The 27,740-nt window shown below is 39.8% G+C and overlaps 1 protein-coding gene and 1 long non-coding RNA gene across 6 annotated transcripts in view; one reads left to right on the top strand and one right to left on the bottom strand.

The window, feature by feature from the left end:
• Positions 1-27,740, bottom strand: part of RUBCN (rubicon autophagy regulator) — a 49,184-nt gene that overhangs the window by 13,761 nt on the left and 7,683 nt on the right. The window contains exons 2-12 of one of the 5 annotated variants that reach the window (XM_074364883.1): positions 23,102-23,255; positions 13,740-13,823; positions 11,959-12,118; positions 11,208-11,314; positions 10,007-10,163; positions 8,845-9,378; positions 5,261-5,356; positions 4,446-4,561; positions 3,575-3,782; positions 2,816-2,917; positions 494-568 (exon numbers count right to left, since the gene is read on the bottom strand). In XM_074364883.1, the coding sequence (XP_074220984.1) occupies positions 494-568; positions 2,816-2,917; positions 3,575-3,782; positions 4,446-4,561; positions 5,261-5,356; positions 8,845-9,378; positions 10,007-10,163; positions 11,208-11,314; positions 11,959-12,118; positions 13,740-13,823; positions 23,102-23,255 (1,793 nt within the window). Of the gene's footprint in view, positions 1-493; positions 569-2,815; positions 2,918-3,574; positions 3,783-4,445; positions 4,562-5,260; positions 5,357-8,844; positions 9,379-10,006; positions 10,164-11,207; positions 11,315-11,958; positions 12,119-13,739; positions 13,827-23,101; positions 23,256-27,740 lie in introns of all 5 variants that reach the window. The other 4 variants (XM_010959334.3, XM_074364892.1, XM_045519854.2 and 1 more) reach the window with 4 other exon arrangements.
• On the top strand, positions 20,399-25,944 carry LOC141577888 (uncharacterized). The gene is made up of 3 exons (XR_012507427.1): positions 20,399-20,534; positions 23,050-23,281; positions 25,679-25,944. It is a non-coding gene; the product is annotated as an uncharacterized LOC141577888 (long non-coding RNA).

Here is a 27,740-nt window from a genome sequence, read left to right as displayed (position 1 = left end):
AGTCCAAACATCTGCAGCAATAAATCCTAACTGTATATAAAGTACATAGAAGAGACAGCTTTCTGAAAGTTGTCTCTGCAAATTCAAAACTCTAAAGAGACACTAAACTTCATACCATTCTGTCTAACTTTTGCTGTCTGAATGTAACTTAGCTATAAGTTTGAACTGAAATTTCTTCACTTGACCATTCCTTTCTAAACTGTACACTACCTCCATCAGCCACAATGACCACCGAATCTGTAAGTATCACTGTAGGGAAGGATCAACAAGGACCATCTCAGTGAGGGGGGTTGCTGGGGTCATATGAGGAAGAAGAAAATGAGTATCTGAATGTTCCTGGCCGGCTTAAGTCCAGTTTTCCCTAGATAGTTCTCCAGACCCTGTAGTCCTCATAATTCTGACAGGTGTCACACAATACAGTATACACAAAAGCTGGTACAAACATTCACACACATGCATGTATGAGCACGCCCACACTTCCAGCACAAGCTACCTGAAAACATCGAGGCCATTGACACTGAGAGTCCATTCTTTGACATGTGAGTCAGGTTAGATCCTTCGCTACCATCTGTGTAATAATGATTATAAAAAGGGGCCCTTTAGTATTCAGACAAAAAGTAAATTGATGAGAATGACAGTTCCATACCACATGTTTCTGGAATTAAGATAGGCTGGGGCCTGGGACCCTTTGCTGCAGTGCTCACACTAGGACCCAGCAACAAAATGCAGAGAAACTATAAGGGGCTAAAAATAACTGCATGCATGCTCAGTTGCAGCCAATCATGAACAATTAACGTACAGAAAGACCAAAAACCCAACTGCCGTTTCTGAGGTGTCGGGAACAAAAGCAGGGCACTGCACATGATCCTTGCACACAGCACCACCAAGGGGGTGGGCAGACCACCTAAGCCACTCCTCCAGCTTGACCCCTGACCTGCCGCTATGCTACCCTCTCCTCATTTAAGAGACCAACTTGCCCCCACTCAGAGAGCAAACAAGGGCACCTGTTACTTGTTTTCGCTCCTTCATGCTATAGCCCGAGTCCCAGTAAAGCCTTGCCTGATTTTCTCGTCTGGCCTCTTATCAATTTCTATTAAGGAGACCAAGAACCCTGGTTGGTAACAATAGGAATGTCTTTTGTTATTCATAATGAGCCCCTTTCCATTGTATCTGAGTTTAAGCTAATGAGATGACTCATGAGGGCACCCAGATAGCTCAGGATGGGGCTGGTTGCCAGAAGAAAAACCTATTAGATGATTAGAACTTTCAGCCCCACCCCAAGAGGGAGGAGGGGCTGGAGACTGGATTCAATCACCAAGGGCCAATGATTTAATCACTTGTGCCCACATAATGAGCCTCAATAATGATGAGGTTTGGGAGGACCCCCTGGTTGGTGAACACATAGATGTACTGGGAGAGTGGTACATCCTGACTCTGTGGAGACGAGGTTCCTATGCTCAGGACACTTTGGGACCTTGCCCTATGTACTTCCTCTTCATGTGGCTTTTCATTTGTATCCTTTGTAATAAACTGTAATAAGTACAGTGCTTTCCTGAGTTCAGTGAGTCACTCTAGTGAGTTATCAAACCTGAGTGGGGAGTTGTGGGAATCCCTGGGTTTGTAGTTGGCCAGGGAGAAGTGCAGGCAGCCTGGTGTCCCCATTCGTGGCTGGCATCTAAAGAGGGAGCAGTCTTGTGGGACTGACCCCTTAATCTGTTTGGTCTATGCTAACTCCAGGAGTTAGTGTCAGAACTGAACCGTAGGACACTCAGTTGGTGTCAAAGAATTGGAGAATTGTTGGAAAACCACATACAAGGAAAAAAAGTGGAGTTTTAAGTGACTATTATTGTTCTGAATAGAAATCAGATGCATTAAGGAGAACACAGAAGGAAAACTTCTTGGAGACCTGGAAAAATATGTGTAAAAATGGTATTTCTGTTTGGGGAAGACACTCAGCCACCACACCTGGGGCTGTTAGAGCCTCATGCAATAAAGATCTATTCATCGTCATGTCACAATGGAGTGCTACATATACAATTGACCTCTGTGAGAAATTCACTCTTGGTTCCATCCATTGGGGAGGAGCTTATGTCCCTGAGGTGTTTGCTCGGTTTTCCCTGTGTTCATTTGTTGGTTGCACTGATAGGAAGTTGAAGAACTCTATGATTTTCAGGAATGGATTAAGCCATTAATCATGGGTTAACCTGATTTAACCCAACTGCTTTCCAGATAAGAGCCCCTCCCCTTCTCCTCCCCTTCTCTAGGCAGATACTCACAAGAGTCTGTGATTCTGCCAAGCAAGTTAGCACTGGTAGGATAGAAAACAAAGCTCTACTTGGTAAACTTGATTTTTTTTTCCCTTTTTGCTCTCCCCCCAGCTAATGACTCTTTTTGTCCTTTTCTCTTACGATTATAATAAAGCTCCTTTTAAACACTTTGAAATAATTTCAGCTGTGTCATGGAACATAAGAGAATAGGATTCTAATTTCACATAGGTGTGGGCCAGCTCTGGGCTGTTAGCAGGAGGAACTGGAGTGAGAATCCCAGAGAAGGTGCAACTGAGGAAGAAGTAGTGGGGTGACTTTAATAGCAAGCCCCTCCACTGGAACACTTCCTTCCAGTGTTCTCTTCTGCTTAAGTTTTAAATGGGTTTTATTTTTAACAAGAGAAATTATCCTTTAAAATAGCTGGCAACATTCTATAATGAACCATACTGAAGACCATCTAGAGTCTTGGGAAAGCTTCTCAGCCTGTGATTCCAAATTGAAAGAAACAGTTAATGAAAGTTCCCCTGAAACAAAGTGTTAATTTGTACCTTGGATTTCAAATTCATCAACCTCATCAGCAGAGCCAGAGTCGGAGAACTGTGCTGAGTCACGTGAACTGAACTGGGAGCTGCTGGAAGTGACCCGGAAGCCTGTTACGTTAAATAAAAAAATAAATAAACAGGATAAAAGAGGTCTCCTACTCTTTCTAGGGTCACAACAAAAGGGACCTGGTATGACTTCAACAAAAAAGTAAATAGAACCTTGGCTGGGAGTTATGCTGGGGAAATGGAAACTGGCTCTTCTTGTTAGATCCTCTTCTTGTTTGAGCTCCTTAAAAGTTTCATGTAAACAAGGGGGAAGGTATAGCTCAGTGGTAGAGTGTGTGCTTTGCATGTATGAGGTCCTGGGTTCAATCCCTAGTACCTCTATTAAAGATAAATAAATAAGTAAAAACCTAATCCCCCCCCCATTTTTTTTTTTAATTTCAAAAGTTTCATTTAAACAGAAAGTACTACTCTTTGTTAAGTGAATCTGGGACAAGTGGCCTTAGTTCTCCTCATATCAGAAACCCTATTTTTTTTTCTTTTGGAAGATATTCCTGAGGTAGGAAATGGATGAACTCTAAGACTCTGTGGTCTGTTAGGAAAAAAAATAATAATAAAACAACATACAAAATCCTTCTGACAACAGAGGAACCCCTGGGCATAACACCTCAAGTGAAGACAAGAAAGCAAGCCCTCGAGGCACCAAGTCTTATCCTGTAGCCCTGAAGCAACGGGAACAGAGGTGTTCACAGCCTCACTCACTTCCGTGCTCAGTCTCCTGGTACACAGGGAGCAGATTCTTGGTGCGGATCTGCTGGCGACGAAGGCGGATCTTCTGCTTCAGTTCCTGGATCTCCCTGTCACTGTCCTCTTCCCCCTCCTCCTCCTCTAGGCACTGGCTCATCATGTTGCACTTCATCAGCTCAATGGCAGCAATCAAGGACTCTGAGATGCTGAAGTGGGCATTCTCCTGGGGGAAGGAGCGCACGAAGAAGTGGACACCTCACTGACTGTACTGCTGGGAAGTAGCTTCCAAGAACTGCACTGCTTTTATTTGAAGCACACTTCCACTGTAAGGAAAGCTAATGGCCAGAAAACCTGCTCTGCATTCTCTTTGCTCTCGTATCTGGCCACGCCTGGCTTCCTGTCCTACTTCCCACATAAAAATATAACACAGAAGAAGTTGGGTCTTTCCTAAAGCCATACACTATACACAGAGTATTAAGGTAAATGTGATGTCTCAAGATGAAGTGCTTTGTAAGCTATAAAATGCTATAGGGACATTATTTATTACATATCTTAGCCTTAGAACAAAATACAAATGTTGATTCTGGAGATAGTCTTCACCTAAGGTTCCAGAGTCAAGGAAACAGTAACTATGTGACTAATATTCAATGTTTCTCTGCCCAAGGTAGTTTCTAAGATAAAATCGGTAATATTTTTTAACTCAATGAGGTGCATAGGCTCCCTGAAGAGTTTTCCAGAGAAAGAATGTGTTGACTTACCTATACCGGAGTCTACACTCACGTTGCTGCTGTGTACTCAAAAACCTCTTTAGAACAAATGGCATCTCAGCCCCTCAGGCCAGATCTCCCAACTCACGGGCTTTTCAGTGGCTCCTTACAGTCCTCACCTTTTCCAGGTCTGCACAGCTGCCAAAGTCTTGCTCAGACAGGTAGCTGATGAGGGACTGTCCTTCTGAAGGTCTTCTGAACATGCCTTCTCCTGAGCACAGGTACTGACTGCCCTCTGTGGGAAAACGGAAAATGGATGTGAAAAGGTGACTTGAAAAGCAAGTCTTCTTTACAGCCAAGCGTCTTTGAGAAGCCTCTATACTAAAGATGCTCCCAAGTCTTCTCAGGTAACAGGCTAGAAAGACGTCTACCTTCTAGAGGAATTTCTCTGAATCTCAGAATCCCAGAGCACTAAGCCTCTGGGTTAGAGATAGTGGAATAAATGGAAAGAGACTGGAGACAATCCTTTGACCACCTAAATTTAAAGATGACACACTTGTCCTCCTACCCCACAAAAAAGAAAACAAAAAACCTGTGCTGAGAGTCACATAAGGAAACAAATGGCTTCCTCCTATGTATGATTTCCTCCATGTGGGGCTTATCTTCTGGTAATTAAGCCCAGACACTCAAAGGTCTGTTTTCAAGGTCCCTCTCACCCACTCAGAGCCATTCCACCTGGCTCACCAGACATTCACAGTGATAACACCCATAGCATAAGAGAGGGTGGGACCCCTAAGGCAGAGAGGAGCAAGAGAAATGGCGGGGCAGTGTGATTTCTAGCACAGGGGTTGAAAATGATGAAAGGGAGGGTAAGACTGTACAGTGTGTACCGTCCACAGAGCTAAGACGAGCCACACAGCTCAGAGCATGGCGGGCACAAGGGGAGCAGAGAAAAGACACAACTGCAGCCCTGGCCTTCCTAGCACTCACTTACCATACTCCAGGTACAGAGAGCTGGGTGTGCTGACTTCACTGCTTTGACCAGAGTAGGACAAGGGGCCTCTCAACTTCGACTTATCACTGCAGGATTCTAGTGTCAGTGGCCACCAAGGAGCAAAAACACACATACGAGGTGAGCAACACATACATTCCCAACTTTGGAGTTTCAACATTTAACTGCTCCCATTCCCAATGCCCTCCCAGACAGGAGAGAGGTGGCACACCAACAGGGAACAGTCCAAAAATGCAGGAACACATGGAGGAAAGGAGATGGAAAGTCAGTATACTCTAAGGGGAAAAGAGAAAACAACGCCCAGAATGCAGCAACACAAAGGTGAAAAAGGATCAAATCAAAGTGGACTCATGAATTTAGTTCTTCTTCCATCTTCCTGCCAAATGTTCCAGGAATATCAGCCAACTTCTACCCTCCTGACAAACCAATTCAGAAAAGAGTCTGCACATAGTAAAATAAAAAGCACACTGAAACTTTTCTGATACCTTGACACTAGATTTTAAAACAACATCAGAAGGGTTAAACTCACTAAGAAAACACTAGGATGTGGCCTCTCTCAAACTTGAAATGTAAATTTGTCATATCTACAAATTTAATCCACTTTTGAATTGACAGAACAACAAAATAACACCCAGCAATGTCCTTAAAAGGAGTATCAAGACAATGCCAGAGAAGCCAAGGATGATGTCCTTGTAACCAAAAGATTCAGCCACAGGATACCAGCCTTCCTCAGGAAGGAAAGGAGAGGTTTCAAGAGAAGCCTATCAAAGTAGGAAGTGCCTGGGTAGAAGTTTTCAAGGAGCAGTGAGAGTTGAGAGTAGAGGAATGGAGCAAGCATAGTTTGCAGGAAATGGAAACTGATATTCTCCAAAGGGAAACAGAAAATTTCCAGTGCCACAGAAGCAAGAGCAGGCAGAAAAGCAGGTGGGTGCCTGCGAAATGAGCAGGATGCTCTGGGAGAATGAATGATTGAGTGGCATTCAACCCATTTTCCTGACAGATGGCGCCAACTTGTCAGCTGCTCCTCTCACAAACAATGCCACTACATGGTAAGTGATAACTCTGTGTTCTCCTTGTGGTCCTGGCAGTGGGCTCTGCTCCTCACTACAAACCAGCAGTCATCATGATGTCTTGGTAAGAAACCATGACTTGGAAGGGACCTTTGAAGACCTTGGTCAAACTCAGTGCACAACACAAACTCCAACACCAGGACCCGACTCCTTTACAACACGTACAGGCCTTCCAGCCTTTGCTCACTGAGCTCACTACCTCCTGATGCTGCCCATTCAATTGATCAGCTCTAATTCTTAAAATTTCCTCATACTGACTTGAAGTCTGTCTTCTTACAATTTCTCATCTCCTTAAGAATAACAACACTCTTCTAAACAAAGGTCTCACAGACTTGTTCCTCTTTAACTTCTTTTCCAAGCTAACATACCCAGTGGCTTCGCCCATTACCAGGAGGCCACAGTTTTCGGTCCTCTCTCACCACTGTCTGGCAGACACATTCTAGTGCCAGTATCTCCATGCATTACCAGAATGGAACACAATATTCAGTTTGGACACCACTGCGAGAATGAAAGGAACAGACTTAGGTCGCTAGGAAAATCTTGTGCAATGGCTGGAATGAGGGGTTGAGGGAGAAATTTACAGGGGAAGGAAGACAGGTGAAAGAAAAAGCGAACAAGGGACTCCAGGAGGGGCAAAATACATGCACTCATATCCAAGACCATGGAAAGGGGAGAAAACACATTCTGGTGTTAATTCAAGGAAAATACAGTAACCCATAGTAAGTAATCAGTTATAAGAAAAATTCTGCCACTGATTCATCATGATGCCTTAAACAAAGAGCAGGCATCAGTTTCACCTTTGGGCAACACAGGATTGATAAACCTTGACTTTACCTCCCAGAAGCTGTTGAGAGACTGAATGAGGTATTTCAAAGTTGTGGGCAGAAAACATACCATGCGAAATACTGGTACCATTTTACAGACAGGTCCAAGCATCACCACAGGACCAGACTGGCCAGGCTTGATTTGACACCAGAATGGAAAAGGAAGTTCTGGGCTAAGCCAGATGGTCACAGAGGAGCAGAAGGAGGAGGAGGGTGGTGGACAGAAAGGAGGAGGACTAACTCCCAAACCTGCAATGGGATCTTCAACTATAATGGTGATATTCCTGGGGCCTCCTGTATGCAGACAAACAGGTGCAGAGGAGAGTCCAGAAAAACGAGAACAGAAAGAGTGAGAAAAAGAGTGTCCTTTTATCTAGCAAAGGTGGGGACTTAACTCCTGAGGGGGAACCTAGTAGAGGGAGAGATGACTCGTATGAGAAGCTGCACGTGACCCACCCTCCCTCAGATCCTTCTGCTTAGGTTTTCTCTGGCTTCCCTTTCCAATGCAGGTTACTGTGGTTTCTGGAATCCACAAGGATTCAAGAATTGGGGCAGGGAAGTTTTCCATGCTCAAACACCAGTGGCCTGGGGTACAGCAGACACCAGGCCTCCCCAGGAGATGTGAAGTAAGGGTTTAACCCAAACACTCTTCACATCTAAGAAAGCTCATGGGAAGTCAGGCTTTGATTTGGAGATTTTTTTTTTTCCTAAACAGTTCCAATGAGCCAAACCACATTCTTGGGGGAAAACACAGACAACAGTTTGCAATTCAGAAGTTTCAGATGAGGGCCTCAGTTCTCACCTTTTTAGAAATTACAGAAATCAATAGTAGCTCTGGTTGTGAAAGGAAATCTCCCTTTTTTGATCTTAATCTTTTATATTTTATATTTATATTTTATTTCTGAGGTTTTTCCACCCAGAGCTGGCTGTGAGCACAAAGGACCATGTTCCACTTGCTTTCATGGAGATTCTCTTACAAATGAAACTCAACCAAAGCCTGCCAGACACCAACAACCCAGGAAAGATGATGGCGGGGAGATGGCAAAAGCAATGAGACCCACCTCCGCTGTGCCTACGGCACTCTCTGCTGGCAGCTGGTGTTCATGTGAGGGAGGTCCCAGTGGCCAGGGCCACCTTACCTGACTGCCTTTCAATGTGAATTAGTGATGCAGCAGTCAGCCCCACCTACTTGTTTACTGGGTCACATCACCCCACACTCTCTGTATCTTCACAAGGAAACCCTAATGTTACTTTGCCTCTCTTATATTGTTATTACACTCTGACCAAACTTCTTAGGTATCATAGGGAGGGAAGGAATTTAATGGGATTATTTCTAAAGCTCAATAGTACTTTCCCTCTGCCTGAAAGATGCATTTAAAACTCCAACTGTGATTAGTCACACTATCCTCTAATGCTAAAGAATTAGTGAAAGAATCCAGGAAAGCATTTACTATTTAGTAAAGGAACAAACATAGATGTTCTCAGAGAGATGTCTTGGGTATCCATATTACATTACAAAGTTCTCTCTTTCATTATAAGCAGGATACCCATCATATCATCAGAAATGTAACTTCTCTTTCTGCCATTTGAAGACCCTTAAGAACAAACTCTCCCCTTGTACCCTAAATTCAGGAGGCTACCTTACTAACCAGGGGTTGGTGATTATTATTACCTGGGGTTCCTCTGGAAGCAATGTTTGTATCTGAATGGGAGCGAGTATGGCTCTTCTTTGTTCCACCAGTGGCAGTGAGAGTTTGCCCCTCTGAGAAGCTAGACCTGCGAAGGACACTGGACAACTGGCTCTGCCCACCTCCCTCTTGGTCCCCTAGGGAGGAAGCAGCAGAATCTGGCTTCTGGGAGCTGCTGGAGGAGAACAAATTGGAGCTGCTGCTCTCAGCATTGCTGCTGTGACTCTGGCAGCTGGCGGTCCGGCCTCGGGGGTCCAGATTGCCGATGGCCAAGTACTCAGGCCCCTCACTGGCATCACTTGGGGAATCATTCTGGCTGCTGACCCAGGATGCTTCTAAGGGGCTGGTCAGAGTGCTGGAGCTCATCTCATTTGGGGTTGAGGGGGAGTCCCTGGCTAATGCAGAGACTGGAGGCAGAGGGGCTTGGATGCTTTGATCCTCTGCTGGTGAGACATGCCCTCTGCTTTCTTGAGGTTTCCGGGGAGGGCCAGAGAGTGAAAAGGAAGTAGATCTTCTTTCTAGGATATAAAAAGAAAGGGAAGGAAAGGTGAGCTGGAAGCCTTGGGTACATGTGAAGGGCTTCTCCACAACTAAGGACCAAACTCCCTATCACTACTGGTGCCCAGGACATATGGTGGCACCTCAGAAAACGTTAAATCATTCAAGGTTAGTAAAAAATTACTTAGAAGTAGCTAAGCCAAAAGCATGAGCTCTTGAGACAGTGGCTTCATTGCTTATTAGCATGCATTCCTTATCTGTAAAATGAGCAATAATAACATCTACCTCATAGGACTGTTTTGAGGATCAAATAAGATAATACATACAAATTGATTACAACAGAGCCTGGCACATGGTAAGCACCAAATAAACGTTAGCTATTATTACTGCAATGCCTTCTTGGCAATGTGGATTAGAAACCCAGAGGAATCTAAAAACACATTTTTCCTTCGTTATTTTAATGTCTCTTCTGAACTGTCTTAGGCTAGTTGCTATTTACCTCTTTAAGATTTTTCATATTAAGACATGAAGTTTGACAAAGTGCACCAACCCAAGGCTCTATCTATAGCCAGCCTGTGAGCACTCATGAAGTCCTCTGCTTTCCAGGGCTGGGGATACATGTCTTGCTACTCTTTGCTGCCCCCATACCTGAGCCGTGGTTGGGCATGGACTGGTGGAGGCTGGAGAAGGACCCAAAGTAGGAATGTTGAGCGTAGCTGGTTGAAGAGGTATACGTGGAACCAGGCAGAGCTGTCAGGCTCTGGCTCTTGCTCACCAGCAGCGGGCTCTCTTGCTTTCTAGCAAACTACAAAAAAACACATGTCAGAGTCAAGGATAGAGGCCCTCAGAGGAGAAGCACTTAGCATAACAGAAATGCTGGTAGAAACTGGCCTTTGGCAGCAGGCTTGAACTGCCGCCAAAGCCTGTGGATACAGCATAGCTACCCTCTATCACAGCATGCAACGTCCTGCCATATACCGCAGCTTCTGCCACTGGAGTCCTAGGTGGTCACACCAGGGGTGCTTGATCATGGAGGCGGTACAGCAAAGTGCTTAAGACTATGCACAGGGAGTTAGAAGTTGGATACACTGGGGCTTAAATCCAGGCCCTATTGCTTATCCAAGCCATTTGGTCCAAACTGTAGGCAAGTGACTTATCTACCCTGGCCCTCTGTGGCCTCCTTTATAAAATAAGATTAATGCCTACTTTGTAGAGTCATGCAGATTAAATGAGATGATGCATGTATTGAGCATGGCACCACGACTGGCACATAGAAAGTATTCAATTAGGTGGTAAGCAAGAATCAAAATTTAAAAACCAGGAGACACTGGCGATTGCTCCACAAAAGAAATAGAGACTGTGATTCCATTCTAGCTGAGGCACTGATATTAGTGATGGGATGAATGAATTGGAGAGGTAGCAATAAGCAACATAAACAACAAAATTTTCTTTATATTTTGAGGACAAAAATGATGCTGCATAACATTAGGCCACACTAGGTCTGATGCTCTATCTATAGCCAGCCTGATTCAAAATCACCCCTCTTCTCCCCAGCTCTTTGTCAAGCCCGCCCCTAAGGAGATGCTTACTCAAACTAAGAAGGATGGATTAAAAAAAATAGACACCTCCTTCCTCAGACAGACATAAGTTTACTTACAAATGGACTTTTTACTTTAATAGGTATTTAATGGTAAGTTAAATACCTCCTTTTTTCTAAGTTTTTCTTTTTTTTAATGAAAGTCATTCAGTTCACAGTTGTCTAAGTGAAGCAGTCTGCTACCGAGGGTTACATCATGGCGAGGTCTAGGAGGTCAGCACACAGACACAGATAATTCTTTGCCCCTTTTACCATAGATACATCGATCTGAGCCAGGAGGCGAGGGTTGTTCTGTTCCACTGCTTCTAGGCACTGGAGCATGGCCGTGACGTGGGCATCGCTTAGCAGGAAAGCAGTATCTGGGGAGAGAAAACTCCCACAGTGATGGAGCCTAAGAGGGAGAATTCTAGCCTCCCTGCATGGCTCTGGGAGAAGCTCAGGGAAAGAGAGAGGGAAAAGGTAAAAATGACTTGAGGATAATCATACCACTGTGGACAGAAGGGGAAGTAGGGACAAATAAAATACAGAAGAGGCTAAGTAATGAGTGGTATAGTGGAGAGGCCATGACCAGAGGCCTCAAAATCAGAAAGACCCAGATTTGAATTCTGCCTCTGGGTAACTTTGGCCAAGTCACCTCCTTGAGCTCTGCATCCCTGACTGGAAAACAAGGATATTAATACCCTACTCTCAGGGCTGCTGTTAAGTGTATATGTATAAAAAAAATTTATAACAGTGACTGGAACACAGGAAACTCTACGTAAATAGCAGTTATTTTTATTTATTTGTGTGTATGGGAGTAGGGAAGTACCTTAGCATAAAGTTTGATGGTGCTTTACATAGGTTAGAGAGAAGACTGGACACATGTTTCTGATCAGAATCTCTATGGCATCAAGTATAAGTAAGAGACCCTGGGGTAAGAGTGTGTCTGTAAAGCAAGAGTAAATAAAGTGGGAGAGAATGAGAAAGTACATGCAACAAGCCTGGCTAAGCGACCTCCACCTACCTGTGTAGAATTTTCTGATATACTGTCTGTCCCCCAGCAGAGGTCGGAGCTGGGCTGAGAGGCAGTGGCACTGCAAGCTATGCTGCAGCCACAGCTCTGCCACGGCTCGCTCACTCACGCCATCGGTGCTGCTCTGGCCGTTCTCATGCAAGTTGATGAACTGGGGGGCAAAGAGGCATGAGTTAAAACACAGATCCTGGTAAATCCAGCAAGATTGGGGCCTAAGGACCTGAGAACTAAACTGAGACAGGTAAGAGGAGGCACTCAGAGGTATTTTCCCTCCAGGTAGCATCTGGAGGTTATAGAGGGAGGAGAGAGAATGAAGGGATTGATGGCTCCACTGCTGGACTGGGCCATTGGAAAGGGACTGAGCAGTTAGAACCTGATATGCAGCTCCTGCTGAGGGCAAAGCTGCTACATCCATCTCTTCATGTTCTAACTCCAAACAGGCATCTATTCTGGGGTATTTAGAGGAAGAATGAACTTGACCTCTTGGCTTCCCGCAGAGTCTTCAATAGCAGGTACTCCAGAAAAGATTGCAAGAAAAATATGGGGGAAAAAAATCTAGGAAAAATGCCACTAAAGATTCTTCACCAAAGAGAAACCATCTGAGAGCCTCTTGTTGCCTCTAGTCACAACATTCTCTTTTTGACACTTCCTTCTATTGGCTATTTCTAAAAGCCAGGTCTCATAGTCCAGGATTAGTGCAAAATGTATGGATGGCAATTTCAGGCAGCTTCTAAGAGGAAATGACTAGAGTGAAATATTCTAGAAAAGAAAGTTAGAGGATGGGGGTTGGTGGGAAAAATAAAGTGATAAAGACAAAAAAAATCTACGTAAGAAAAATCACAAGGCCAGAGTGACACCTTCTGATTTGGTTCCCAGATCATTTAAAAACAATATTTTTCCTGATATCATCTCAGTAATGAATCTGGCAGTGGGTAGAATTTACATGAAATAAGACTGGCCATGAATCAATAATTATAGAAGATGGGTTATGGATATTTGGGGGTTTATTACATTATTCTAATTTTGAATATATTAGAAAATAAAGAATTAAATAAGCAGATAATTTGGTGGTGATTAATCTGGAACTAGCTGTGTAACTCCAGCCAAGTCTCCTAACCTCCTTGAGCTCTGTTTTCCTGGTTGGAAATCGGGGGTGATACGCTGAGCTGAGAGGACAGGAGAGTAGAGTGCTATAACAGTATCTAAAGTTGTAAGGAACATGTTTGGCTCCATTTCACACTGGCCTCTGGAAGCCTCACTTTTCTTCCTATTTGGTGAATCCTCTTCTTCTTAAATAGTTGTCAGCCTATCAGTCCTACTTCCCCCAATCATTCAGGACACTTCTTGCCATTTGCCCTGGATTTTGAAAAACTTCACTCTGGTCCCATATTTGCAAATCTTTCGAAAAGAACAAAACTTTTTCATGCCTTCCCCAGAGGATGGAAAGTGGCTTAGAGCAATGGGTTTGAAAGGTTTATTTTTGGGGGAGGTGGTAATTAGGTTTATTTATTAGTTTTTTTTAGAGGAGGTACTGGGGATTGAACCCAGGACCTTGTGCCTGCTAAGCATGCGCTCTGCCACTTGAGCTATACCCTACCCCCTGTAAGGTTTATTTTTTTAAAGCAAATCATCCTCCCCCCAAATAAGTCCTATCTGTCTATTATCCAGACGTAATTTTCTCTTCTCAGTTAATAGGAAACTTGACATACACCATCCTTCTAGCCTAGGAGACTCTTCATCAAAAAACGAAGCCTATGGCCACCGTCATTTACCTTCTCCACATGAAGGGCTGAGTGGGGACTGAGCCAACGGATGTCCTTCACAAATTGCCAGTAATCAGTCTGGCGGCAACACATCTGCTATGGGAACACATAAGGTAAATAAATCATTACCGTTTTGGACCACATCTAGTTCTACTGCTGACTTTCAAAGAGAGGAAAAAGAAAAGCATAGCCTTCCCATGCCTCAACAAAGGTTCTTAGTAGCAATCACAGGAATACATACAAATGTATTTGTATACACTGAATACATACATTCACTCTTTTAATGGATAACTGTTAAAAGTTATTTTGATCGTTCTTTTGAGCAGGTACTACATGCATATGATACAGAAGGTTACATAGTTGATTCCTGAACAACACAGGTTTGAACTCTTATATGTGGATTTTTTCAATAAATATATTGAAAACTATTTTGGAGATTTGCAACAGTTTGAAAATAACTCGCAGATGAACTGCATAGCCTAGAAATATTGAAAAAATTAGGAAAAGTTAAGTATGTCATGAGTGCATAAAATACATGTTTATATTAGCCTAGTTTATCATTTACTGCCATAAAATATATACAAACCTATTTTTAAAAGTTATTTTATCAAAACTTACACACACAAACACTTATAAATCATAAATGGTGCCATTTTCAGTCAAGAGTAATGTAAACAAGTATAAAGATGCAGTATTAAATCATAACTGCATAAAATTAACTGTAGTACACATTGTACCACTGTAATAATTTCATACTCACCTCCTGTTGTTATTATTGTGAGCTCAAGCGTTGCAAGTGTCCACTTAAAACACCATGTGACACTAATCATCTCCATGTGAGCAGTTTCTCTCCAGTAAATTGCATATTGCAGTAAAAAATTATCTGTCTCTACATGCACCCAATGTTCATAGCAGCACTATACACAATAGCCAAGACATGGAAGCAACCTAAATCGCCACTGACAGATGACTGGATAAAGAAGTTGTGGTATATTTATACAATAGAATACTACTCAGTGATAAAAAAAAGAATAAAATAATGCCATTTGCAGCAACATGGATGCACCTGGAGACTGTCATTCTAAGTGAAGTAAGCCAGAAAGAGAAAGAAAAATATTATATGATATCACTCATATGTGGAACCAAAAAAAAAAAAAAAAAAAAAAGAGGACACTATTGTACTTATCTACAAAACAGAAAAAGACTCACAGACATAGTAGACAATTTTATGGTTACCAGGGGAAAGGAGGTGGGAAGGGATAAATTTGAGAGTTTGAGATTTGCAAAAGTTAATTACTATATATAAAAGTAGATAAAAAACAAAATTTTTCTGTATAGCACAAGGAACTATATTCAGTATCTTGTAATAACCTTTAAGGAAAAAGAATATGAAAACGAATACGTGTGTGTGTGTATATATACACACATATATATGACTGGGACATTATGCTGCACACCAGAAATTGACACATTGTAATTGACTATAATTCAATTATTTTTTAAAAAGTGATCTGTCTCAATTCTCGTGTATTTTTTGTGTTTAGTGCAATACCAAAACCCTTGAATAACACCAGGGGACTCATACAAAGTGCCACTAGTGATGCTGGATGTGCTCCCAAGAAGCAAAGTCATGACATTACAAAAAAAAGTTGAACTGCTTGATAGATTGAGGCCTGCAGCTTAGTTCCTGCCATTTCAAGATACATGAATCCAGAATAAGGGCCATTCATTGTTTAAAAAAGAGAGGAAATTCATGAAGTTGTGACTGCAGCTATGCCAGCAGGCACAAAAATTCTGTCCTTTTTGAGAAATACCTTTTTATCTCATATTGAAAATGCAGCTTTTATGTGGGTACAGGATTGCTATAGGAAAGGCATACCTATAGACTCTAATGTTATTTGAGAAAAAGCAAAGTTATTATATGACAACTTAATGCTAAAAGAAGGTGGAGGAGCTAAAGCTGGAGAGTTTAATGCCAGCAAAGGATGGTTAGATAATCTTAGAAAGAGGTTTGGAGAAGCAGCTTCTGCCAACTAAGAGGCAGCTGATGAGTTCCCAGATGCCATTAAGAAAATAATTGAGAAAGGATATCTGCCTGAACAGGTTTTTAATGCAGATGAAAGTATCCTATTCTGAAAAAAAAATATCACAAAGGACACTTACTAGTAAGGAAGAGAAACGAGCACCAGGATACAAGGCAGGAAGGGATAGGCTAACTCTAAAATTGGGTTTATGATCAGGATTACCCTTATCTATAAAGCTGCTAACCTCTGAGCCTTGAAGGGAAAGGATAAACACCAGCTGCCAGTCTTCGGGTTGTACAACAAGAAGTCCTGCACAACAAGAACACTTTTTCTGGATCAGTTCTGTTGAGGCTTTGTCCCTGAAGTAGGAAGTACCTTGCCAGTAATGCAGTAAGACAAAAAAAGGAAATAAAAGACATACAGATTGGGAAGGAAGAAATAAAACTGTCTTTGTTCACAGATGACATGACTGTCTATGTAGAAAATTCAAAGAATCAACAAAAAAATTCCTGGGACTATTAAGTGTTTTTACAGTGAAGTCACAGGATATATGGTTAATATATAAAAGTCAACTGCTTTCCTATATACCAGCTATGAACAAGTAGAATTTGAAATTAAAAACACAATAATATCATATACATTAGCACCCCCAAAAATTAAATACTTAGTTATAAATCTAACATATATAAGATCTCACAAGGAAAACTATAAAACTTTGATGAACTATCAAAGAACTAAATTGCTGAGATAATCCATGTTCACGGATATGAAGACTCAGTATTGTGAAGAATGTCAGTTCTTTCCCAGTTTATCTATAGATTCAATGCAATCTGATTAAAAATCCCAGCAAGTTATTTTGTAGATACTGACAAACTGATTCTGAAGTTTATATAGACAAGGAAAAGGCTCAGAATAGCCAATCAATGTTGAAGGAGAAGAACAATGTTTTTCTTCAAGAAGGACTGACACTATCTGACTTCAAGACTTACTATAAAGCTACAATAATCAAGACAGTGTGGTACTGGCAAAAGAACAAACAGATAGATCAGTGAAACAGAATAGAGAGCCCCTAAAAAGGCCATCATAAATACAGCCAACTGATCTGTGACAAGGGAGCAAAAGCAATACAATGGAACAAAGACGGTCTTTTCAACAAATGGTGCTGAAATATTGGACAACTACATGTAAAAACATGAATCTAGACACAGACCTGGAACCCTTCACAAAAACTAACTCAAAATGAATCACAGATCTAAATGGAAAATGGAAAACTATTAAATCTCCTAGAAAATAATGTAAGAGAAAATCTATATTGGGTATGACGTGACTTTTTAGATACAAGACCAAAGGCATGATCCGTGAAAGAAAGAACTGATAAGCTGGACTTCTTTAAAATTTAAAACTGTTCTGTGACAGACAATGTCAAGAGAATGAGAAGACAAGCTCCAGACTGGAAGAAAATAGCTGCATAAGACAAAACTGGTAAAGGATTGTTATCCAAAGTATACAAAGGAGTCTTAAAACTCGGCAAATAAGAAAACAATTTGATTTAAAAAACAGGCCAAAGACCTTACCAGATACCTCACCAAAGAAGATATACAGATGACAAATAAGCATGTGAAAAGATGCACCACATCATGTCATCAGGTAAATGTAAATTAAAACAACACAATAGGTGTCACTCTCTCTTGCCTTCTGAGATGGCCCACATTCTGCCTATGGAATGTGTATCTCCTAAGCCACTCTCCCTTCTGAGTGAGACGGACCCCACTCTGCCTGTGGAGTGTGTATCTCTCTAAATAAACTTGCTTTCACTTAAACACACACACAGACACAGACACAGACACAGACACATACACACACACACACACACAAACATACCTCTTAGAATAGCCCAAAGGGAAAAGAAAAAAAAACAAATGACCCAAATCTAGAACACTGCCTATATCAAATGCTGGTAAGAATGTGTAGCAAAAGGAATTCTCACTTATTGCTGGTAGCAGTGTTAAATGGTATGGCCACTATGGAAGACAGTTTGGCAGCTTCTTTCAAACTAAACACACTCTTACCATATAATCCAGCAATCTCAATCCTTCGTATTTACCCAAAGAAGTTGAAAAAAAAATTTTTTTTGGAGGGAAGGTAATTAGGTTTAGTTATTTATTTTTTGGAGGAGGTACTGGGGATTGAACCCAGGACCTTGTGCATGCTAAGCATGCACTCTACCACTTGAGCTATACCTTCCTCCCAAGAAGCTGAAAACTTATGTCCATCAATAACCTCAACAAAAACTTGATGTCAAATTACGTAAGGTCAAGACAACTTTCAAAGTTAGTGGAAAAAAAACGCTTAAAATATAGATTTTATATTCATATTACAGGATCTTTAAGTTGCTAGTCCATCATAAAGAAACTGAAACTGGAAGTCCTATATGATAAATTATTGGTGCAATATATACAAGAAAGATGATGTGGAATTCCATCAGTGGATCTATACTCACAGAAAAGGTTTGGCTCCATATCCAAAGACTGTTGATTAAGTGTAAAATTAGATGTTTTAAATTAAAATAAAATGTTTGAGTGATGTATCTTACAAATGTTTAATTCCCCTCACTTAATCAATCAGCTAATGATGCAGGTCGTGATGTATAAGAGCGCTTTTCCTATTCTCATCAAAAAATGATGTGGTAGTTAACAAGTAAATATAAGACAAATGTGTGAATATTGGGGGAAAAAATCAACAACAAATGATGCTCTGTGAGTGAGGGACTACTTCTACCATAATGAAAAGCTACCATAATTAAAATTGAGTGGTGATGGCACACAAAGAGAGAACAGACCATAAGAGAAATCCAGAAATAGATCCATGTGCCAAGGGAATTAAGTATATTCAAAAAAAATCACAGATAGCATGGTTTAAATGTAAAAATTAAGCTACCAAAGTAATAGAAGAAACCATGGAGAAACATTTTTAATAATTGTAGAGTTAGAATGCCCCTTCAGAACATTATACAGAACCCAGAAGCCCTAGGAGAACTGATTAATTTGACTTACTAAAAACAGATATTTCTGCATAGTAAAAGCCATCACAAGAAATGTCAAAAGACAAACAGGAAAAAATATTTGCAATACACATTAGAGACAAATAAATAGTTTCCTTAAAAAGTAAAAAGATACAAAAAATCTGTAGAAGACTAATACTCTAAGGAAAATGGGGGAAATACAGGGAAAAATTCACAAAAAAAATAATTTAATGGCTCTTATAAACAATCTTTCAGAGAAGAGAAATGTAACTTTTCACCTACCGTATTGGCGATGGTTTAAAGTTTAATTGCACACTATATTGTCAACGGTATGGAGAATCAGATACTCTTATACAATGCTGGTGAGGGTGTAAACCGACATAACTTGGTGGAGGGCAATTTAGTCATAGCTATCAAAACTGAAATATATATGCCCTTTAGCCTAAGAATTCTACTTCTAGGAATATTCTATGGTAAATGGCAAAATGACCTACACACAAGGTTATTCACTGTAGCATTGTTACTAATAGCAAATGATTGGAAGCAATGTAAATGTTCATTACCAGGGGACTGACTAAGTAAATTATGGTAAGTACAGAGAATGGAATATTATCAAAATGACAGCTGTAAGAAGAATGAAGAAGCTCTTTATGTAATGAGTTGGAATAAATTACAAGATAAATCAAGTGAAAAAAGGCCAGGTGTAGAATAGTGATTATAGTCTGCTTTTATTTATATGACAAATCAAAAGGCATAGCAAAAATTATTAATACTTGCTTTTATAACTGTATAAAAATTCTCTGGAAGGAAACTGGAAAACAGTGCTTACCTATGCAACTTGAAGGAAACAAGATGGTTCACTGCATATATATGGTTTTATACTTTTCGTTTTTTTAAACATGTAAATCTCTATTTTAAAAATTAAATATTTTAAAGCAAGTTACAGAGTGATAATATACAGTACAATCGTAATATTTTTTAAATTTATTTTTTTAATTGAAGTACAGTCAATTACAACAATCTTAATCTTAAAAAAAAAAACATGTAAATGTGTAAAAAATTAAGAAAATCTACCAAAATGTTAGTGATTATTATTACTTGATGTTGAGACTATGGGTAATAACTTACTTTCTTCTAAATTCTTTTTGGTATTTTCTAAATTTTCAGCAAATAAAAATATGTATATTACTCACACATTCAGAAAAGAAAAATAGTCTTTTTTGCTTTTATTGTTACTTTTTAAACTGGGCCATCTGTACTGCCACGTACAGGTGTCGTCTAAGTGGTGAAGGAAGGAGAGGATCTTTGCACTTCTCCTATTCAGCTGAGAAATCTCAGGGATTGAGTGTCTCCACATTTCTAAGCAACAGAAAAGGGGTTATCAAATATGCCCTGCCTTATGGAAAGACTAAAAGGTAGCCCCGACTAAAGCCAGACTGCCAAGGAAAATGAGGTCTCTCTAAGAATATGACCATGATGCTATAGCTTTCCTAAGGCCCTGAGTGATTTACAAAAATACACTGCACATTCCATGACACATCCCTAATGAAAGCACAGAAGAGATATGACCAGCATGAATCATTGTATCCCTTCCCCCTCCAAGGGCACAACACCCAGAATAGCTTCCTGATGACACAGCAGCCAGAAGCCTTTGAAAGCCTTAATCTTTAGGGAGGAAATGAAAGGGAAAACAATCCTTAACATAGGCTTTAATTTTTAGGTCTATACAAGGCAGAACACAGCAGCAGTGTGAAACTGGTATGCAACTTTCGTTTTTGATTCTTCCCACTGGAGCCTCTTGTTGCTAAATGTGTGTGTGTGTGTGACAGATTTGCCTGGTTTGCTCTGCTTTCACTTACTAACAGTATTGCTGTTTCACAGGTGACCATACACTTTAATATTTTCATTCTGATGACTAGGAGCTTTCGAAGATATTATTACTAATAACAATAAGACTGTTTTGCATTTACCAAGCATCTCTCATTTGGGAATTTCACTGACTTTACTATTTCATCATGACACATTTTCTCTTTTCGGCACAGATGGTAAAACTGCCTTGTAACATAGTGAAGTGATTACTCCAGATGACAATGCACAATTAGTAACAGAACCAAGAAAAGAACTTTTTTGTTATCAAGATGCAAGCACTTTAACCACTAAATGTCAGTGCCTCTAATCTGGCAGCTATCTAGGTCATCAGTCTGGGAAACCTGTATGGCTTTTTTGTAAAACATGTTGATGTGACTCCCATTTCTGGCTTGGGAGACTAAGTAGCTAGCAATGCCACAGATTAGTATTGAAAACATCAGGAGGAAGCGCAACCTTGAGAGAAAGTAAGTTTGTTTTGGGTCATGTTGTGCTTGGCCTGTAGGACAGACACCCAGATAATAATGTATAGCAGAGAGCTAGTCATGTGGATCAGCAGAGATGTCTGAGCTGGGGGTTGTTAGTCTACAAGTGACAGTTAAAACAATGCAAATGAATGAGATTGTTTCAGGAAAATGTACAAAGAGATAAGGACACAGGACTGAAACCCATTAAGAACTAAAATCTAAGAGGAAGAGATTCCAGGGAAGAAACTAAGAAGGTGGTCACAGAGGTGGAAGAAGATCTCTATGACATCGGAAGATAATAATGCCACACAAGTCAAAGTCTGATGATAGTCAACAGTGGAGAACATAAGACAGTGTTCAAAGGAGTAAAGTTCACTGGATTTGGTAACATGGACTTACTTAGACTTCAGTAGCAAGAACATCAGGGGTAAGGGCAGGAATCAGGTTTCAATGGGTTAACTTATTTATTTTGTAAATTTCAATGGTCGTAATTTTTTTCATAGGACTACATGTAACTTGAACTTAAAAAAATGAAAGGAACATTTATTATTAATTACTTCTTATGTACCATGAACTGTGCTAGGCAAATTTTTATGCTGTTTCATTTAATCTATCAAACATTATGATATAAATAATATTATCATCATTTTTACAGATAAGAAAAGGCTCAAAAAAGTTAATATCACCTAATAATTAAGACCAAAAGACAACTTTTTATGTTTTCTAAGACATCTTCAGGTATTGCCTCATTGAATTCTCACAACAACCCTATGAGGTAGAGTCATCTCTTCATTTTACAAATGAGGAAACAGAAGCATAGAGTTATGTAACTCACCCAATACCATACAGTGGCGAAGCTGAGATTAAAACAAGAGCAGTCGGACTCAAAACTCCATAATTATAACTACGATGTCATTTCCCCCCACCAAAGACCTGAGCAATTTCAATCTGCATTCTGTCTGATTCCAAAGACTTCTGTTACCCCCACAATGTTGCCTCCAACTTCCTGGAATGATGTTTTAATTATGATGACCATTGAGAAGTCAGCTTTTTAAAGGCTAAAAATTTTCCCCATATCTTCAAAACTCTTTAAGAAAGAGGGTCTCTCATTTTCAGAACTTACTCTGAATAAAGAAAATCTAACCTAAGCCAACTTTTCCACTGAATGCTGAAAATACCAACAAGAAACCTGGGTTAAAGAGTTTGTTCAGAGGTAATATACACTTATTTTTAGAAGGGAGGATAGCACATTAAATTCTATCAACTATGAATATCTTAATATCAATCATTTGATTAGATATTTTCCAGTGTGGTGCTAATTAAAAATAAATTCTGATAAAAAAACAAAGACAAGCCTGGCTCAGAAGAAAGAGTTTCAGAGAAGAATACTAGGCCCTGACATGGGAAGAGCATGAGTATTTGGAACACAAATTATGCATGTATTTGTGAGGTTTGTTTTTTTTTAACTAGGAGGATCAGACCCAATGACCCACTTGACAATTTTATCCAGAACCAAACCTTATTTAAAACTGCAAATAGAGTAATTGCCAAAGGTAAAGCAGAAGCCATTGAGTATTATTAGATTCCCCTCATTTTTAATACTCAAAGCGTATTAGAGTGTTTGAGGGTGTTAAGGAAAAGAAACTCAACATCAATAAAGTTTATACAGAAAATAATGTAAGCTATAACTAAAACTACCATTCATAAGCATCAACCAGTTATCTGTAAAATGATGCTCATAGGATATCCTAAAAATGATAATACCTGTAAATATTTCTCAGATACATCCTAGGACACTCTTAAGAGGAGTATCTCAATGATTCATCATCATCCTTCTCCTCCTCATCACCATCGTATCACAGTCCTGCTTTCAAGGGCTCACAGACTAGTTGCCTTCATCTTCCCCCTGCCAACAACTTAATGCAACTGTTTCTTTCTAGTAAGTGATTCAGCCAACCTGGCAAGAAAGAAGAAAAGAAAGTGTCCACATACCTGGTCATGGATAAGCCCATGATAGAGGATGCTCTGCATGTCCCTGCAAAGCCGCTCCAGGCCACCATACTTGGACCAGACATTGGGACTGTTGGCTGATACTAAACCCTCCACAGTAGTCTTCAAATTACCCAGCAACTGCCAGTGCTCCCTCCTGCAAAGACATCAGTTATACCAATGGTTAGTTAATTTTTTGTACCTGATCCTGACCATGTCAAGGAAAGTCTAAGACAAGAAACCTCCTGCCCTACATCCTAGCATTCTCTCCTCCATTAATTTTTTACTTGGGTGTAAGACCCAATTCTGAGAGGACTGAAGTTGTAAAGAACACTAAGATTTTTTTTTTTTAAATCCTCATATTTACATGACATATTGTGCTTTGTAAGGTGATCTTCATCTACTACCATTCCATCCTCACATAAGTAGCCTATAACCCTGTGTTTCTAGGAGTGTGACCAATTAAGATCCACTTCTGGACAATGACATTACATGGGCAATACATAAAGGGAATGAGGGCATGTGCTCAAAAGCAGAAATCTTTTGCCAAACAAAAAAGCCAAAAAACAACTTTTTATTAACTATATTTCCAGTACTAAGTACATATATCTGTACATAAATATTATGGGTAAGAATACTATTGCCCATGATTTTCCCCCATGATATTTTAAATTAAAATTGAGACCAAAATGTCTTAAGTTTGCACTGAGTCACTTGGGACATGTCCCCAAATCAATCAAATACTGATTTTTTCTCCTGGACCATCCGTAACACTTTAGTGGAAAAGTTTGAAAATGGCTGCCCTAGATGATCTTTAAGATTCTTCTTAAATCCCAGCATTTTCTCAACAGAGCTTCTGACCCAATAAAAACTCAAAACCAGCTGCAAATGAGTGAAAAGAATTGAATGCACCGACTCAACCTGGGGAAGGAAAACATGAGGAGATGAGGTGTCAAACTCATCTCCAATTGTTTTGTTGCACACTTGACCTAGCCCTTTCATTTCTCATTAGCATACTACTCTTTTCCTCTTCAAGGACAGTCATAGAATGGTTATAATTTCTTCGAGGAACTTTCCCCGTAATTATTTTAATATCATTTAAATGCACATATAGGTAGGAGGGTCTTGAATTGGAAATCTTTCTAATTCTATCAGCACTCAAAACGAACCTCTTGCACATTTTGTGCACTTTCTGAGCCATTCTGAAAAAGTGGATGAGTAGAGTAAAGAAAGGCAGACAAATAAAATAAAACAAATGAAGCTAGGTCTGGTACAGGAGTATCATCTAAAAAGGGAAAGCCAGATGTATCTCACTCTGGTCTTCTTCTCTGAAGGCCTTGAGACCAGGAAATTATTCAAACTGGGAGACACTAGGCTTTTTTAACCTTACGTCATTAAACATTTGAGTCACCAGACACCCCTGTTCTTTCTTTTATCCCCCCAGTTTTATTGAGATATAATTGACACATAACACTATATTAGTTTAAGGTGTACAACATAATGATCTATGTATATATTGTGAAATGATTACCACAGTAAGTTTAATTCATATCTGTCACCTCATACAGTGATGAGAACTTTTAAGATCTACTCTCTTGCAACTTTCAAATATAGAATACAGCACAGTTAACTATAGACATCATGCTGTACACTGCATCCCCAAAACTTATTTATCTTATAACTGGAAGTCTATACCTTTGCACCCGCTTCACCATTTCCCCCACCTCCCAACCCCTCCCTCTGGCAAACCCCAATCTGTTCTCTGTTTCTATGAGTTTAGGTTTTTTGGATTCCACATGTAAATAAGATAATACAGTATTTGTCTTTCTCTGACTTATTTCATTTAGCATAATGCCCTCAAGGTCTATCCATGTTGCAAATAGCAAGATTTCCTTCTTTATGGATGAATAATATTCCTCTGTGTGTATATATGTGTGGTGTGACATTTTCTTTAACCATTCAGCTGTCAGTGGACACTTAGGTTGTTTCCATGTCTTGGCTATTTTAAATAATACTGCAGTGAACATGGGGGTGCAGATATCTTTCTGAGATAATGATTCTGTTTCCTTTGGATATATACCCAAAAGGAGACTTGTGGACCATATGGTAATTCTATTTTTAATATCTTGAGGAATCTCCATACTGTTTTCCACAGTGGCTGCCCCAATTTACAATCCCAGCAACAGTGCACAAGGGTCCCTTTCTCTCTATATCCTTGCCAACACTCGTTATCTCTTGCTTTTTTGATGCCAGCCCTTCTGATAGATGTCAAACTCATCTCCAATTGTGTGACATCTCATTGTGATTCTGATTTGCATTTCCCTGATGACTGGTCATGTGGAGCACCTTTTCCTTTATCTGTTGGCCATTTGCCTGTTCTATTTCTAAACCAGTCCTGAGAGACATTTCAAGATAACTAAGATGCACACAGCACTGAGGTGTGCCATTTATTGTTGTACTGTGAGAGATTGTCATCATAGAGGCCAACTGACTGCCAACTTTTGCTTCAGTGGATTCTCCATCTCCTACGCTTCCTCAGGGCTAATGTGGCCTGACTGACACAGTTTTATATTCCAACAGGTTACAATCAACTCTTGCAGGCCTGAGAGCCAGACTGGTTCCTCAAGTGACTCTGCACATCTGTGTTCTGATTCATTCTGTATTGATCTTACAAGTGTAACTGTCATGATAAATCCTGAAAGTAGACACCAAGTACCCTATCATCCTAAGGCTTTGTTTCCAAAACTATACAAAGAACACTGAAATCCTAGAAACCGTGAGCATTCAGATCTGCTATTAACTTCTAGATAAAACTAAAGAACTTTCCTTCCCCCAAATAAAGTGTCTCTGAGATACTAAAACTACAAAAGAGTGTGGCTCTTACTCTAAGATGTGCCAAATCATCTACATTTGGTGTATGTTCATGTAGAAGAAATGTAAATTTTTAAAAAAATTTGATTTACATAGCTAGTCTGTTTAGTGTCTACCTTTCTAGGATCCTTTATCCTAATGGTATTGTTATCATTTCCAGAGAGTTGAAATATTAAGTTCAACAGAAGCCCACACAGTGGTTGGATTAATTCATTCATATGTGAATTGTAAATGGAAATAAACAGATCACCATGAGAAATAAAATAGCCCTCCCTCTTTAACCAGATTTTTAGTACGTAAGATCAGTCTTTCCTAGGCTAAACCTGTTGGGAAGTAATTATTTGGATGGTATCATCCTGCATTCACATGTAACCTTCATCCGGGCACAGGCAAGGACTTTGAAGTGTATTAGGCTCAAAGCAGCCCTTTGTAGAGCCACTTCTGTGAGTACACAGAGTGCTCTTCTTTAACCACCATAAATTAAAGGCAAGTCTTTCTAAGCATCTCACCCTATGTCAAGGAAGATGAGCCTGAGTGGCAAGAGGTAGCATAATCCATCTCTACTCGAATTATTTTTCTCAACAAACAGCAAAGCCAATCTCAGAATAAAGTCCTACCTATTTTCTTTTGGGAGGATTTTGACTACCTTCCTCCTTTGAAGAGGAACAGGAATTGCTTAAGCAACTCAAATAAGGATACCCAAGTAAAAACAGTTTTCCTAAATGCCAACTCAGTCTTAAGCTTGCCAAATTATAACTAGAAGTGACACTCAGGTTAAAAGAGTAAGCAAATGTTATTTTTTAAAATGTTATACCATATAATTAACATATAACTAATCACCAACAATTAGTGAAATAAATAGTAAGTAATAATAAGTACTATGCAATTGTAAAATGAAATTCAATGCAAGAAATATATACTGGTGTATCTTCCAACCCCAAGGCTCTTCTCAGTGGTAAAAAGAAACAGCTTCAACTTACTAGCATATCCCCACTACGGTATGCCAGGTATCTGGACTGGAATGTGGTATCTACCTGAGATCAGAGTTGAAGGTCAGGTTGTCGCAAGTCAGGTAATGACTTGATCCCTGAAATGTGAGGAGAGTGTGTGATATCCAGATGATGGAATATCGTGAAACCATTAAAACTTTTAATTAGGAAGAGTTTCCAAAGCTAATGAAAGTATGTTAAAGTATAAAAAGCAAAATGTAAAATTTTATTTATGATCGCAACATAAAAATACTGAGAAATAGTGGTATGTTAATAGTGGTTACCTTTGGTTCTATAAGGGGAATGCAGAGACGAGAGAAGTTGTTTAGGCCTTCTTTGAGACCAGCAATTAACAAAAGGTCAATAATATGAACAAAGTTAGCAAACAAGCTGGAAAGTACCATAAAAGATTTTTTTAAAAAATATTCAAGTATCAAGGGCATCTTATGCTGAAAAACTGTGGTTAGGCAAGCACCTAGGACTTTTAATACCAGAATTCACTTCCTAGAAAGAAGTAATGGGTTCATTCTTACAGCAGAGAAAAACATAATTAAGTGAAATAATTACTGTTAACACTGAAGTAGCAAGAGACTACCACGTTTAATTTTTAGACTTTGTGTTTAATTTTCTTATCTGGTTCCATATTTTCTGTTTTTAATTACATAGTATTTAACTTGTTGTGTGTAGTTAAATATTTATCATGCTTTTTAAATAAATAATATACTTGTAGAAAAAACATACTGTATTATACACTCTCAGCCCTGGGACTCTTAGGAGAACCT

Source organism: Camelus bactrianus, chromosome 1, assembly GCF_048773025.1.
Source record: "Camelus bactrianus isolate YW-2024 breed Bactrian camel chromosome 1, ASM4877302v1, whole genome shotgun sequence".
Taxonomy (NCBI): Eukaryota; Metazoa; Chordata; class Mammalia; order Artiodactyla; family Camelidae; genus Camelus; species Camelus bactrianus.
The sequence above is the reverse complement of the archived record's forward strand: the minus strand, read 5'-3'. Positions and strand labels throughout refer to the sequence as shown.